Source organism: Acomys minous (genome assembly GCF_964271855.1).
Source record: "Acomys minous genome assembly, chromosome: 2".
In the NCBI taxonomy this organism is placed as follows: domain Eukaryota; kingdom Metazoa; phylum Chordata; class Mammalia; order Rodentia; family Muridae; genus Acomys; species Acomys minous.
Window position 1 is genome coordinate 35,620,453 of NC_140484.1, and position 14,150 is coordinate 35,634,602.

At 46.8% G+C, this 14,150-nt stretch overlaps 1 protein-coding gene across 6 annotated transcripts in view; it reads left to right on the forward strand.

The window, feature by feature from the left end:
• TJP2 (tight junction protein 2) overlaps nt 1-14,150 on the forward strand; it is a 128,415-nt gene that overhangs the window by 67,797 nt on the left and 46,468 nt on the right. The window contains exon 1 of one of the 6 annotated variants that reach the window (XM_084771727.1): nt 14,005-14,127. The exons of 4 other annotated variants lie outside the window; for them this stretch is intronic. In XM_084771727.1, coding sequence (XP_084627853.1) covers nt 14,056-14,127 — 72 coding nt within the window. In that variant the 5' untranslated portion in view covers nt 14,005-14,055. Of the gene's footprint in view, nt 1-14,004; nt 14,128-14,150 lie in introns of those variants that run through there. One more of the 6 variants, XM_084771723.1, reaches the window with a different exon arrangement.

Sequence of the window (14,150 nt, forward strand, 5' to 3'; positions counted from 1 at the left end):
TTTATGTATATGAATACTTTATGTATACCTGCAAGCCTGAAGAGGGTATCAGATTGCGTTATAGATACTTGTGAGCCACCATGTGGCTGCTGGGGATTGAACTCAGGACCTCTGGAAGAGGAGCCAGTGCTCTTAACCACTGAGCCATCTCTCCAGCCCCATACATCAATACTTTTAAGAGCTGTTTTCAGAGTCTCTGTGTGTCCATTACCCTATGAGGGCCCCAGAGACTCAAAGATGAGTATGACACAGTCTAGGGGAGGTGGATTACATAGGCACCCAGCTAAAACCACACCTTGATTCTAGAAATATTGTCAGCCCAGTGTGCTTTCTTTAAGTCTTCATGGCTTCTGGTAGAAATAACTGTCATTCCTCAACCCAGTTTAAAAACTATTATTGATGTCAAGATAGCTTGCAGCTACAAAATGTGGGTTGAGAAACAGAAAAAAGTAATGTGTGCTTGGAAACTTGCTGTGTTGGTCACAATTTTGTAAGTTTTGTTGGGGTCAGAGTACAGCTCTTAAACCATTGGTCACCCCTGGGAGCTTTAGGTCCACCAGATACTAGTGTTTTAGAGCAGAGCTGCCTTCTTTCTTCTCATCTAGCGGAAAGCATGTGTATTGCTATAGTGGGAGGTGTTTGTTTGAGACAGGGTCTCGCTATGCAGCACTGGCTGGCCTGGAACTCACTATATAGACCAAGCTAGCCTCGAACTCACAGAGATCTAAGTGCCTCTGCCTCCTGGAAGGCCTGTACCACGGCACCTGGCTGTAGTGGGAGTTTTGATTGGGAATAAGGATCAGTGAATTCTGGAGCCAGACCATTTTTGGTAGTGTAGCACGTATGGTACAGGAAGGAGGCTGCTGAAAACTGGGCTAGCCAATCACAGGGCTAGAAGGAGGCAGGAAGACTTTCCTCGGAGCTCAGGTGAGAGTGTGTTGATTTCTTCCTGGTTTTCTCACTGTATAGTCCTCTTCCGGAATTGATGGATTAATTGTGTTTGCATAATTTTAAGGTTGTTGGCACTAGTTAACATGTTGCTTCTCTGTTCTAAGCTCTGCAGTGACCAGTAGTGGATGTAAAATTATAACTGGATTTTTGCCTGGACCTCATTGATAGGAGAGGCAACGGCTAGTTCATGATTCCTCTTTAAATGTGTCATTGTGGCTATTGGCTTTGGGTTGTGAATGTCACTTCTTTAGTGTCTTTCTCTGAGGGAATAATAACCATAGTTCTGCTTAGAATCAAGAAACAAAGACTTGGTGAGATGGGTCAGGGGGTAAAGTGCTTGCTTTCCTTGTAAGCCCAATGACCGGGCTCTGTCCCCAGGACCTGTATAAAAGTAGAAGGGGACAATGGACCCCAGGCATACACATGCACACATGTACACAACTTACACAGTAATAATATAGTTTAGACATTTTTTAAAGAACCTATTTGTTTTTATGCTACTTCTTTGTGCCCAGTGCATTTCTTCCACATTGTTTGTGCCATGCTGAGCCCATGTGTAGATACTGTCCCTGACAGTAGTTAATGATCTACTTGGAGGATTATCTGAGATTTTGACCTCAGGCAGCTTTCCCTCGAAGTATGTGTTTAGAACCTGTAAATGGTTTAGATTTTAGTTTAAGGGCAAAATAACCCAAAACTTAAACTGCTACTCAAACCATGTGAGTCCATCTAGTTTTGATGGATTATCTACCCACCCTGGATTTATCTCCTTTTAAACAAATACATAAACAAATAAAACCATTGACAGCAGGATTATCACTTAACAGGACAGCTGAGCTTGCTGAGGGTGGAAGTGGGAAAGAAGGCAGCTGGAGACTTGGAGGTGTGGCGAGGGCCCAGTGGTCCTCCTGTTGGCGGCACTTTGTCTTGGTGACTGATAGCCTGTATGTCCATCAACTGCCCTCTTACTGAGTCATACATCCATGTCTGCCAGGAGCTGCCAAACCATAGCCTGCCACTTACTTTCTTATGTTCTCCCCGCCCGCCTTCCCCCGCCAGCCTTGGCTGTCCTGGACTCACTTTGTAGACCAGGCTGGTCTTGAACTCAGAGATCCACCAGCCTCTTCCTCCCAGAGTGCTGAGATTACAGCACTGTTTTCTTTTCCTGTCCACCTCGTAAAAAACATTTGCATGTTTTAGAGTAGTTAAATTTGATTTTAATTTTTGAAGCTGTGTGTGCTGGCGTGCATGCTGCAGTGCTCCTGGAGATCAGAGGGCAGTCTTGTGTGTCAGTCTTCACCTTCCACCTTGCTTGAGATAGGGTCTCTTTATTTACTGCTGCACACAGCAGACTACTGCATACACCAAGTTAGCTGTCCCATGAGCCTCTGGGAATTCATGTTTCTGCCTCCCACCTAGGGGTTCTGGAATTGCACACACATGCTACCACATCTGGCTTTATGTGGGTTCTGGGGGATCCAAGTATAGACCCCGAATTTCTGTGGCAAGTGCTCTACCCGTTGAGTCACTTCCTCCTCATACGGGTAAAATTTAAACAGTCATGTTTGGACCTGGAGTTTACACCCTTGTGTGTTTGGTTTTTCTGTGGTTTCAATGAAGTCTGGTGCCTGAAAGTGTGTAGTGGAGAATTCAAGAAAGAACTAAGTTTTGAGTAATCTTTATTGCAGTATACTGCTTTGATTATTATTGTGTAGTTTTAGAATAGTTCCGTTTGATTATTGGTTGTTGTCATCTCTTACTGTCCCTTTATTTAGAAATTGCATTTTATCATGGACATGCACTAAGGGTGGGCAGGAAGAAACATATTTAGGATTTTGTGTTGTCTGGGGTTACAGGCATCTACCTGGAGGCTTGGAATGTGTACCCTAAGGATGAAGAGGGTTAGCTGCCCCAAGGTTCTTTGCGCCAGAAATGCAGGACATGGGTGGCTCAGTTACAAGCTGTGGCATAAGGATAAAGGGGAGAGCTCAGAGCTCAGCCGCCGTGTGATGGGTTTTGCCGATTCCACCTCTTTCTGATAGCCAGTGACCCTCTCCTGTGTCTCTTTAATACTATGTGTGAATATCATAGCAAGCCCCGGTTCCTGCGCCATAGGCTGGTTCTCACAGGCCATCACAGCAACAAACTGCTTGCCGGGGATGCCCTTGCTCACATAATTCTCCTAGTAGCGCTTGCTTCATCTGCCTCATCCCTAGTGTGGCCAGACCCTGGGCTCCAGCTGCTTATGTGGGGCATTTTCAATATAGCATGGACAGTAGAGGCTGGGCAGCTGCTTGATTACAGCCTGGAGCACAGAGTCAGGTATGGGTCATCCCTCCCCCAGCGGGCCAGTCTTGCTGCTAGCTGTGGGAAGTTCACTCATTCGAGGATCTTGTTGTAGTCAGTTGGCTCCTCCAACTTTTGCAAGAGTGGAGCTGACACTGTGGATAGTCCGTGTAGGGGTGTAGGTTACTCCTTCAGCAGCTGGATGTCCCTCTTTTGCTCTGCCAGCTGGTGCTTGTAGTCGTCAGCCGAGCCTTCTTAGCTCTGCAATGTATGTCTGTTGCTGCACTAGGGAGACAAGGTGCTTAATATGGTCGTGGCTTGGTGGCTCATCTTTGGCTTGGTAGCTCATCTTTGGGCATCTCCAGGCTGTACTGCCTCCCCTAAGACTCCACTGCAAATAGGGCAGATGAGATTTTTTTTTTCATCAACACCCTGTGGAAACGGGTTCCATCGTACCTCAAGTGTCATCTCTGAAACACAGATCCTTCCATGTGGTGGTGGTGGTGGTGGGGCAGGTTCCCTTTTACAAGGTTCCCACTCCTTGACTCCTCCACTCAGTGCCACCCAGGAGATGCTCCAACTATCATGTCTTGTTGGTTATTCCCCGACTGAGTTCTTTCTTCCTAGTGACAGGGGGTGGGTGTGGTATCACAAGCCGTTGCACTTGCCCTGGATAAAACTGGGGTTCTCCGGTTGAGGGTTCCTGCCTGGAGCTGAGGCCAGGTGGCCGCAGCTAGGGTCGGTGCTGCATCTCACTCTTTCCCCATAGAGGAAGAGAGGGATGGAGTTGAAGATTCTGGCCACTTCTGGCTGTCTTGGATGGACCCTGTGAGTAGCTCTTGTATTGGTGCACATTTTGTGTTGATGTGCATGGACTGTTTCTTCGTTTTCCTTTACTGTTTGTGAATCCGTTCTTGTGAGAGCTTTTAGTATACTCATTAAAAGCCCATTCCTAATGTCTTTTCTTTCTTTCTTTTATTTATTTATTTTTTCATTTCTAAGTTCTTCTCAATTAATTTTGAAGTCTTGTATTTGGTTAAGAACCAGTAGATTCTTTTAGTTTTTGTATTACTGCGCCCCCTAGTGGGCCTTTTGTCAGTCACCAGGCAGTGGCTTTTGCCAGGTGTTTGGTAAATGTGAATTCCACAAAAGGGAGAGGTTTTCTTAGGCTGAAAGGTCATATACTCCTTCTGTCTCTGATTTTTGTTGCCAGCCACATATGGAGTCTTTGAGAGAAGTTTAATAAAACATAACGTGGAATTGAAAAAAATGTTGGCTCCTGTCTGCAAAATCTCTCAAGTTAACCTAAATCAAAGAAGCCAGTGCAGAGACTGCCGGTGACTCAGCTCAAGCGATAATGCCATACAAGATGCTAGGCTTACTTTGTTTTGTGTGCGTAATTGTTTCACCTGCAGTATATATGTGTACCATGTATGTCCCAGTGCTGGAGGTCAAAAGAGGACATCAGATCCCCTGGAACTGGAGCCGCCATGTGACAGCGAGCACTCTGACCCACTGAGCTATCATGACAACCTCATGCAAGATGCCAGGATGAGGAGTTTCTAGAATAGGAGCTCCTGGAGTTTTTGGTTTAAATTTTGTCACACACACACACAAAAAAATTTTTGTCACACAAACTTTGTCATCTTTCTTCTGAAGCCATGGTCATTAGCAAGGCTAACTGATGTGCAACCCCAGTATCTTCAGCAGCTTTGACTCTGAGGGTCTCTATGGGGGAAACCCCACTGAGGCTTGAGGGCAATGCAGGGCGACTTTTCACAGGAGGAAAGAAATATCTGTACCTTTTTTTTTTTTTTAAATGTCTGTACTTTTTAATCCACATGTCATGAAATGTGGATGTGGGGTGAGAAACTGTGTCCTCCAGTATATATTTGTGTAAGGATTTGTTTTACATGTATCAATATTTGGTGTATGTGCGTGCGTGTGTGTGTGTGTGCGCGCGCGCATGTGTGTGTGTGTGTGTTTATGTACTTTGTGCTGTTATGACTCTGGAGGTCAAAAAGAGGTGTCAGATCCCATGGATCTGGAGTTGCAGATAGTGGTGAGCTGCTGGGGACTGAACCTGAGTCTTCCAGAAGAGCAGTAAGTGCTGAGCCATCCCTCCAGCCCTGTAGGATATATTTTAATAGTAAAGCATTAGAACCCACCTAAGCCATTGATACGGTTAACACTTCGTAGTAACTACGACTATTTAATGTCTTTAACTACTTAAAATTAAATGAAACTAGACACTCAGTTCTGGTCACAGTGGCCCCATGAAGTTATGGGTGTCCATATCAGACAATACAACTCTGGAGTATTGACAAGGCAGAAAATTCTAGGGTGCCAAGACAGTTAAGCACTGAGGTCTCCAGCGTTACATGCTATGCAGGGCTCTAGGGGACCTCGGGAAGTCCAGGGACTTGCGGCAGCTTCCAGCTGTTGGTGGGGTCACACATCCAAGGGTGTGTCCTCCACACTCCTGGTCTCTTCTCCAGTAGGAAAGGGATGTCTGTGCAGGCACCCACATCGCAGCCCTAACCAGGCTCACTGATAAAGGACAGAAGCACAGGTGTCTCTTTTCTGTGTGAGCCATCCTCTCATGGTGCCACAGGTCTGGGAGGATCAGTTTACCTTGTGTGTGTCCCACGGGGCCAGCCCTGCAAAGCAGCACTTAGCCCAGCAGCGGTAATGGGTAGTTTCTGAACCTGCCTTTTGACGAAGCAGTTTATAATTTCCTTTATCTTAGTATCTATTGTGGGGTGGCAATTTGTGTGTGTGTTTGCTGTTTTTAAAGTGAAGCTGTATTTTAATGATAAATGGGCTGAGTCAGATTGAAGATCACACGCTAGGCGGGGCTGTGTCATTGTTACCAAATTAGCACCTTCTTTTGAGGTTTATTAATGGCTTCTTTGTAATTACAAATAAGGATGGTCTGTTTAAATTATGCCTTGCAGCTTAGTGTAGGAGAGCTATGAACAGAGGTCTTAAATGTAATTATCTGCTGGAATGCGTGTGTTATTAAACTGGGGTATTTGTAGACTTGGATTCAAATTGTCCCCAGTCCCCTCCTTTGGGGCCTCACCATGAACAATCATGGGACTCCTGGGCCTGCGGTCCAATTACGTTCTTCAGTAGGTTTTTTTCAGGCCCTGGTGGGTATTTTGTGGAAGCCATAGCTTCTTCAGTGGAAAAGAGACAGGCTGTGTGACCCCACCAACCTGGGTTCAGTCCCTTGCCACATCTTAATTCTATGACTACCACGAAGTTCTTTACTTTTGCGTGTGTGCGTGTGTGCCTGCGTGCACGTGTGTGTGGGTATTTGGGGAGGAAGACAACAATTGGCATGGTTCATGAGGAGCTCTCTGCCGTGCTTTTTAACCAGGGTCTTATACGGAGCTCACCGGGTAGCTAGGTTGGCTAGGACTTGCCAGTGAACCCTTTCCTGTGGCCAGCTTCTGGTTCTGGGTCCACAGACCACGCCTCCTCACTTGGTTTTCTTCCTTGGTTCCCAAGGACAGAGCTCAGGTCCTCAGGCTTAGGCGGGACTCTCCTACCTCGTAGCCTGAGTTCCTGACTTTAGTCTCCTTTCTGCACAGCCTGTTTGAAACCCTGACTCCAGTGCGTGCACTGAGTGATGAGTATCTTACAGCAGCCCCAGAGGGGTGGGTTGTGTGGTGTGAAAACGGGCACAGGAAGAGGAAGTGACTGGCTCACAGCACATGGTAGGGCATAGGTGTGAAACCCTGCTTTTGGATCGTACAGTCTGGAAGACATGGTTGTTTTGTGTAGAGACATAGTCTCATGTAATTAAGAATGGCGTCATTTGTTGGGTAGCAGAGGTGGGCTTGAACGCTGGTATCTCGCCTCTACTTCCCAAGTTCTAGAATTACAAGTGCGCACAGCAATTCCTTGTGATGTGTTTGTTAAAACACATTTTTATTGAGATGTGTTAATCAAAGGTGTGCAGCTACTAGCTTCTGTTGGTTGGTTGGCCACGGTGACCGTTCCTGCCTCAGCCTACTGCTTTGATGGGAGCAGACATCTGTCCTGCCTCAGAATGCCTACTGCCTCCATGGGAGCTGTCCATGCTAACAGCAACCTTTCCTCCTTCCACCCACTGCCTTCACAGGAGCTGCCCAAGAGGGTAGCACCTCCTCTTCAGTCTCTGTCAGCTATTTATTCTGCAGGGAAAGGCTTCCCTGCTGTGGATCCTCTGTAAAATTTGTAAACTTTATAACCCTTCAAGGGAAAAAGTGGCCAGAACCCTGCCTGAGAAAGCTCCAGCAGCCCAGACCTCTGAAACTATTCTCCAGTCCCTCAGAAGGACTCATCCCAGATTATGCTAATTTGAGGTGAAAAGTCTGGACAAAACCCCACCAATCCCTGAACCAAGAGAGCTGACCAATCCTTGAACAGGACAACCCACCAATCTCTAAGCTCCCCAAGCTCAGGACTTGAAGTCCACCAATCTTTATGTTGGAAGTCCTTGCCCTAGAAAGCTCCGCTCCCTAAGAAATCCTATATAAAGGTTGTGTCTACCCAATTCCCTGCAGCCTTCTCCCGGGAACAGTCAGCCACTCCTAGATTCGACCCTCCAATAAATCTCTCTTAAGAGATTTACTGCCTGGTGTGACTCTCTCACCAGAAGAAGCAATGAAGAGGAGAAGAAGGAGCAGAGCTCAGGCTCCTCAGCTCATGGGGGAGGGTGGGGGCGGGGTGTTGGTGTAGCCTTCCCCTGGGAGCTGCAGCGTCTCTGCAGAGGAGGCCTCCTTTCAGAGCTGTCCTTCTATGCAGGTTCCTGGAAGGTCAACAGCAACAGCTTCTATATTCACAATTGTGTAGCCATCGTCACACACACACAAAAAGAGCCATTAATAATCACCCTCTAGGCAACTACAAACTACTGTTTTGGCTTCTTATGCAAACAGAGTCACACGGCTCATCTTTTTCTGTATGAGATTTTACTTATTATTGAAAGTTCATTTGTGTTGTAGCATTTGTAGTTACATCCTTCCTCCTTATGCTCAGGTAGTAGTGTGTGATAAGAGTAGATTACATGTGTGCCCAGCCATCAACTGTGCACATTTGGGTAGTTTCCACTAGTTTGTTCCTAGGTATAATGCACGCGTATGTATCTGTGTACATTTTCAGTTCTTTTGGGTTCCAGGCTAGTCTTAGCCCTTTTAGGAGGAAGTCAAGCCAGCCATTCTAGCCTGGGTGTAGTTGGCACACACAGCTGTGCAGTGTTGTGCCAGGGTAGTTATGGAGACCACTGTATCTGCTGTGGGCATTGAGCAAACTTTGTACGAGCTCTGTGTCATCAGGTCCCCACAGTTCTGCAAGGGTCAGGATCTTAAGCCCCATTTGAAAGCTGAGGCAGCCACCCCACTGTGTGTATGTGTAGGCCATGGTGCAAAGCTCGGCCTGTGTCCTGGAGCTGGACGCGTGTGATTCCTGCTGAGTGCACGGCAGTGAGCAGGCACTGAGTTTACAGGTGTATTGAGAAGTCTTGGCTGGAAGTCTGGTGATTTCTTGTGTTCGTTCGTTTGTTTTCGCCGTTGCTTAGCCTTTTTGAGACACAGTCTCAGATGACCCAGCTGTCCTCAAACTCAGCACACAACCCAGCCTGGTCCCTTGCCTTAGCTTCCTAAGTACCGGGACTGTAAGTGTGAGCCCTCGCAGCTGGCTTCAGAAGTCTGGTTTTGGAACCTAAGCTAGTAGCTTTCTCCCCCTTCCATATATATAACTTTACTTCTTTATATATATATGAGTCTATACATGTGCACTCAGTGAGCAGAAGACGGTGGTGGGTCTCCTGTAGCTGAAGTCGCAAGGGGCTGTGAATCAATCACCAAGAGGATTCTGATAACTGAACTTGGCTCCTTTGAAGAAACAAGTACCCTGAACTGCTGAGCCCCTAACTTTTCTTTCTTCCTCTTTGGCTTTTTGAAGCGGAGTTCCTCTGTGTAGCCCAGCCTGTCCCGGAACTCACTCTGTAGACCAGGCTAACCTTGAACTCAGAGATCTGCCTGCCTCTGCTTCCTGTGTGCTGGGATTAAAGATATGTGCTACCATGCCTGGCTCACCCCTAACCTTTTTTTAAAAAGCTTGGTTGCTTTAAAACCTAGTGATTGTGCCTCCAGGGTGTCCTTACACCTTCTGTCATCTTGTCCTAATTCTTGATTACTTAAACATACTCCAAAATGTTTACCTGAGGTAAATACAGTAAGATTAGGTTAAAAAACAAAAATTTCATAACTGGTGTGCCTCAGCAGTGGGTCATTTATGCTGGGAACCTGCCAGGAACCTTCTCTAAAGTTGTTACAAGAAAAAATCTTGTCTGAAGACTTGGCCTCAAGCGGCCTGCTGCCTCAGCGCACCCAGCTGCCATCTTCCATTGTAGCTTTATATGTTCTCTGCTGCTTTTAGAAAACATGGAATTGGTTCTTTGGCCACACATACGGTTCAGTGAGAAGGGTGTTGCTATGGACATCAAGGGGGAGTGGGTGCTGTTCAGAAAGGAACACTCCAGAAAGGTTACCATGGCGAAGTCGGAAGAGTCTACAGTGTCACCCAACCTGCTGTTGACAGTGTTGTAAACAAGCCATGTTAAGGGCAAGACTGGCCAAGAAAATTATTATGCAGATAGAGCATATGAAAGCAGTCAAAGAGCCGAGATAGCGTCCAGAAATGGTGGGTGAAGGAAAATGGCCAGTGGAAGAAGGAAGGAAAGAGATGCTGCCTGGGTTCAGGCGCGGCACCAGCTTAGGCTCAGGCCCAGAAAAGCAGGCCCTGAGAAGCAAGCAGTGGGAAGGTGCCTGGTGGTGGAAGCCTTTTTCCCTGTGACCTGACGACTAAGAGATAAAGAAGTGGGTTCTAGGCTGCATGTACTTTTCTTAGTAAACAGACATGGTTTGTTCTTTCCCCTCAAAGAAAACAAAACAAAACAAAACATACTCATTGTAGGATAAAAAGTAGTAATATTCATCAAAGTCTTTGTGTGTGGAATGCTCCCTCCCATTGCCTCCGGTACTCAGACTCAGATTCATCGGTGAAAATGGTGAGCCAGGGGAAGTCTCTGGTGCAGCTCACCCATGGAGTATGGGCAGTCACTGAGAATCTGTGTGAAAGCCCTCAGATGTGGTGCTTTTTGCTCAGTGCTGGTGCCTCCCTCTCCCCTCCCCTCTCCCTTCCTCCCCCCTCCCCTCTCCCTCCCTCTCGACCTCCCCAATCTTTGTAACCATCTTGTGTCCTATTCCCTGAGTGGGTATCTATTTTCCAGGCTCCTAAGAAGTAAACTAAACTGTTTCAATGCACATGTAGGAAACTTGCTATGAAACCGTGTAGGGCCCACCATCTTGAACACACCTTCAAGTTAGGGTCTTGGATCAGAACATGCTGTTCTCTTCACACAGAGTGCCTTCCTATTGGACAAGTTTGTCCCCCTGCCAGGAGCTCCTGTGAGCTTGTGTGAGAAGGGGCCTCCTGTGGTAGGTACATGCCTCCCTCCACCCCAGCTCTCCCCAGTCAACACTCCTCCCAGGTCACTTTATGTACCTGCGCTTACATCACCTACCTGCCACATCCAATCACTGAGCTGGTTCCTTCCTGAGAGTCTTTTGTACCTACTTGCTGGTCCCTTTCCTTGGATAGCTGTCTAGACTCGCTTATGATTAATTCCTCCCGCTTTCATATCCACGGCATTCGTGGTACTTGGTGCCTCTCGGAGGGAGGCAGAAGCAAGAACATAGTTCGAGACCAGCCTGGGATACATATTCAGATCCTGCCTAAAAATAACATGCAGATGGCAGCAGAGAGCCAGGGTTGGGATTGCTTCCTCAGTTAAACCCTTTGTTTCCTCTGAGGGAAGGACATTTGGTGCCTGTCCCTCAACGTTTGCTGATGAGTCTGGTCCCCCCCCCCCCCAACCCTTGTTTGTACCTTGAGAGTATATGTTGAATGAACGGGCTTTGTGTTTTCCTCTGCCGTACACTTACACTGGGTTAGAAGCTTACCCTTCCTACTTCCCCATTGATTGGGGGCAGGGGTGGGGGTGGCTGCCTTAGGGAAATGACTCAATGGTTTGTCACAGTATATGCCTGCTGTGTGGCAAGTGTCTTGACTATAAAAATGGATGTATATGATTTCAGGTACATCCGAATCTCCTGGAGGCAGCCTTCCTGCAAAGGTTCTTCTGATGTCACTAGTGGTCATGCCAGCGGGAACAGGCTGTCATTGCTCTGACCTTTCCAAGGCTGGTCTCTACCGCTCTACACAGCTGCAGGGGGACTTGCCTCATTTGTGACTATTGCTGAGCCTCTGAGGTGTAGCTGGGAAAGTGGATATAACACATCCAGTAGTCCAGAATAAGAAAAGATTTATGGCTTTAAAGCCTACTTCTTGGGTGCTGGAGAGGTGGCTCCGCGGTTAAGACGCAGGACCTAGCCTCGGTTTCCAGTACCCACACAATGGCTGGCAAAGGTCTGTAACTCTGGTTTCATGGGATCTTAGACCTTCTTTTGGCCTCCATGGGCACTCCTCCCTGCCCTCATAGATTTGGTGCCCAGACATGCATATAGACAAAACACGCTATACATATAAAATAAGTCTAAAAAATAAACAAAAACAAAAGTCTCAACCTTACTTTCCTACCTTTATTTCATGTTATTTCCATGATGTGGTCTAAATTTAGATCTGTCCCAGTCTCATGTAAACCACGAGGCACATGTTTTGTCTGCAAACAGCTCAGCCTGGTGACGTGACACTCAGTGGTGACAGTAGGAGCGTCCTGGGACTGGTCAAGACCACACTTCTGACAACCTGGCCCTGGGTTTAGAATCCAAAACTCCACAAAGAAGCAACGGCAGAGCTCTTTATCATTTCTTTATCTAAGTTGATGGTAAGGTTGGAGGCCGGGCATGGTGGCTCACACCTGTAATCCCAGCACCTAGGAGGCAGAGCCAGAGACAGCCCGGGATGGCCAAAGCTACACAGGGAAAACCTATCTGGAAAAAACAAACAAACAAACAAACAACAACAACAACAACAACAACAAAAGAGGCAAGAGCTTTGTTGAGCAAGTTCCCCATCCCTGAAGCGGTGCTGACCTGTCTGAACCAGCTTCCGTTGTTATCACCGAGTGTACACCGTTTTCCTTTCTGCCTTTTTTTTTTTTTTTTTTTTTTGGTTTTTCGAGACAGGGTCTCTCTGTGTAGCCTTGGCTGTCCTGGACTCACTTTGTAGACCAGGCTGGCCTCGAACTCACAGCGATCCACCCGCCTCTGCCTCCCGAGTGCTGGGATTAAAGGCGTGCGCCACCACGCCCGGCTTCCTTTCTGCCTTTTGAAGGGATAACACTGGCATTTCTAGCGAGTCAGCTTACCTGTTAATTTCCTACGTTTTATGCTTCAGTGTGGAGTGCATCTATGGACATATTACTTGTCTCTTCTTTTCCGTAGCCTTGTTCTTGTTTGCAGTCGTCCCCTGTTCCCCTGCTTCCATGAGTCCCTTACACACTGAAACCTGCAGAAGCTCCAGTCCCTTATATGAGGTGGTATAGTGTCCCGTGGAGGTCAGATAGATCTTCCGTGTACATCTCTAGGTTCCTTATAGCATCTAATATAATAGAAACGCTACTTAAACAGTTATATTATTTAGGGAATAATTGCTCCAAAAGGCTGTACATGTTTACTGTAGACAACGCTTACTTTTTTAGTGCTGAGACGGGCTCTCATCACTGGCCACCTGCTGGGTGTGAATCCCAACACTCGGGAGGCAGATCCATGTGAGTTCTAAGGCCAGCCTGGTCTACAAAGCGAGTCCAGCACAGCCGGGACTACACAGAGAAACCCTTGTCTTGAAAAACAAAACAAAAGAAAACAACCCCCCCCCCCAAACAATAACAAAACTGGCTGCCCATTCCCACGGACTCACCCTCCCCAGAGGCAGGAGGTTGAGGTATTTTTTTGTTACTTGATTTTTAAAATCCTTTTTTTGGTGTGTATATGTGTGTGTGTGTGTGTGTCTTACTTTTTTTAAAAGGTTATTTATATTTTTATTCATGTGCATGTCTGTTTGTGAGTGTATGTCACATGGATGCCGGAGCTCACAGAAGCCTCCAATTCCCCAAACTGGAGTTATAGGCAAATGTGAGCCACTTTATGTGAGTCTGGAAATCAAGGTAGCTCTCTGAATTACTGAATCATATTTCTACCTTCAAACATATTTTTTATTTTTTATTTTTTTTTTATTTTAAAAGATTTATTTATTTGTTTTATGTATACGAATGCTCTGTTTCTGTATACACCAGAAGAGGGAATCAGATTCCATTACAGATGGTTGTGAGCCACCATGTGGTTGCTGGGAATTGAACTCAGGGCCTCTGGAAGAACAGCCAGTGCTCTTAACCGCTGAGCCATCTCTCCAGCCCCCAAACACTATTTTTTAAATCACACTCTTGGGATTTGTAGATATGGAAGGCTAGTGGTACTTCAGAAGTTACAACTAAATGCCAAACAATTTTCCATGGCTGGAAGAAATATGTGCCGTCGCGCTGTCTTCCTCATGTGGGAGAGAGGGAGGAAAAGAAAGCGACTGAAGTGGTGCGAACCCAGACTGCCTTCCCTTTGCCTCACAAGTAGTGCTTTTCAAAGCACTTGGCGTCCCTGCTGTATGGATGTGTCACTGTGAGATGACAACGGGATTTGCTGGGAATGTGGGCCACTATTGTATCCGCCTTACGTAACCACGTGGAGTGGTGGAAATGGGCGAGCAGCCTGGAAGGTAGGCAGTGGGCAGCCCTGACTCCGCGGAGCCATGAAGGCCGCGCAGGTCTTCCAGAAGATGTGGATCCAGGCAGTTAAAAAGTTGGAGAGCTGGAAAAGCCGTGTGAGTTCTCTCTAAGCTTTCCC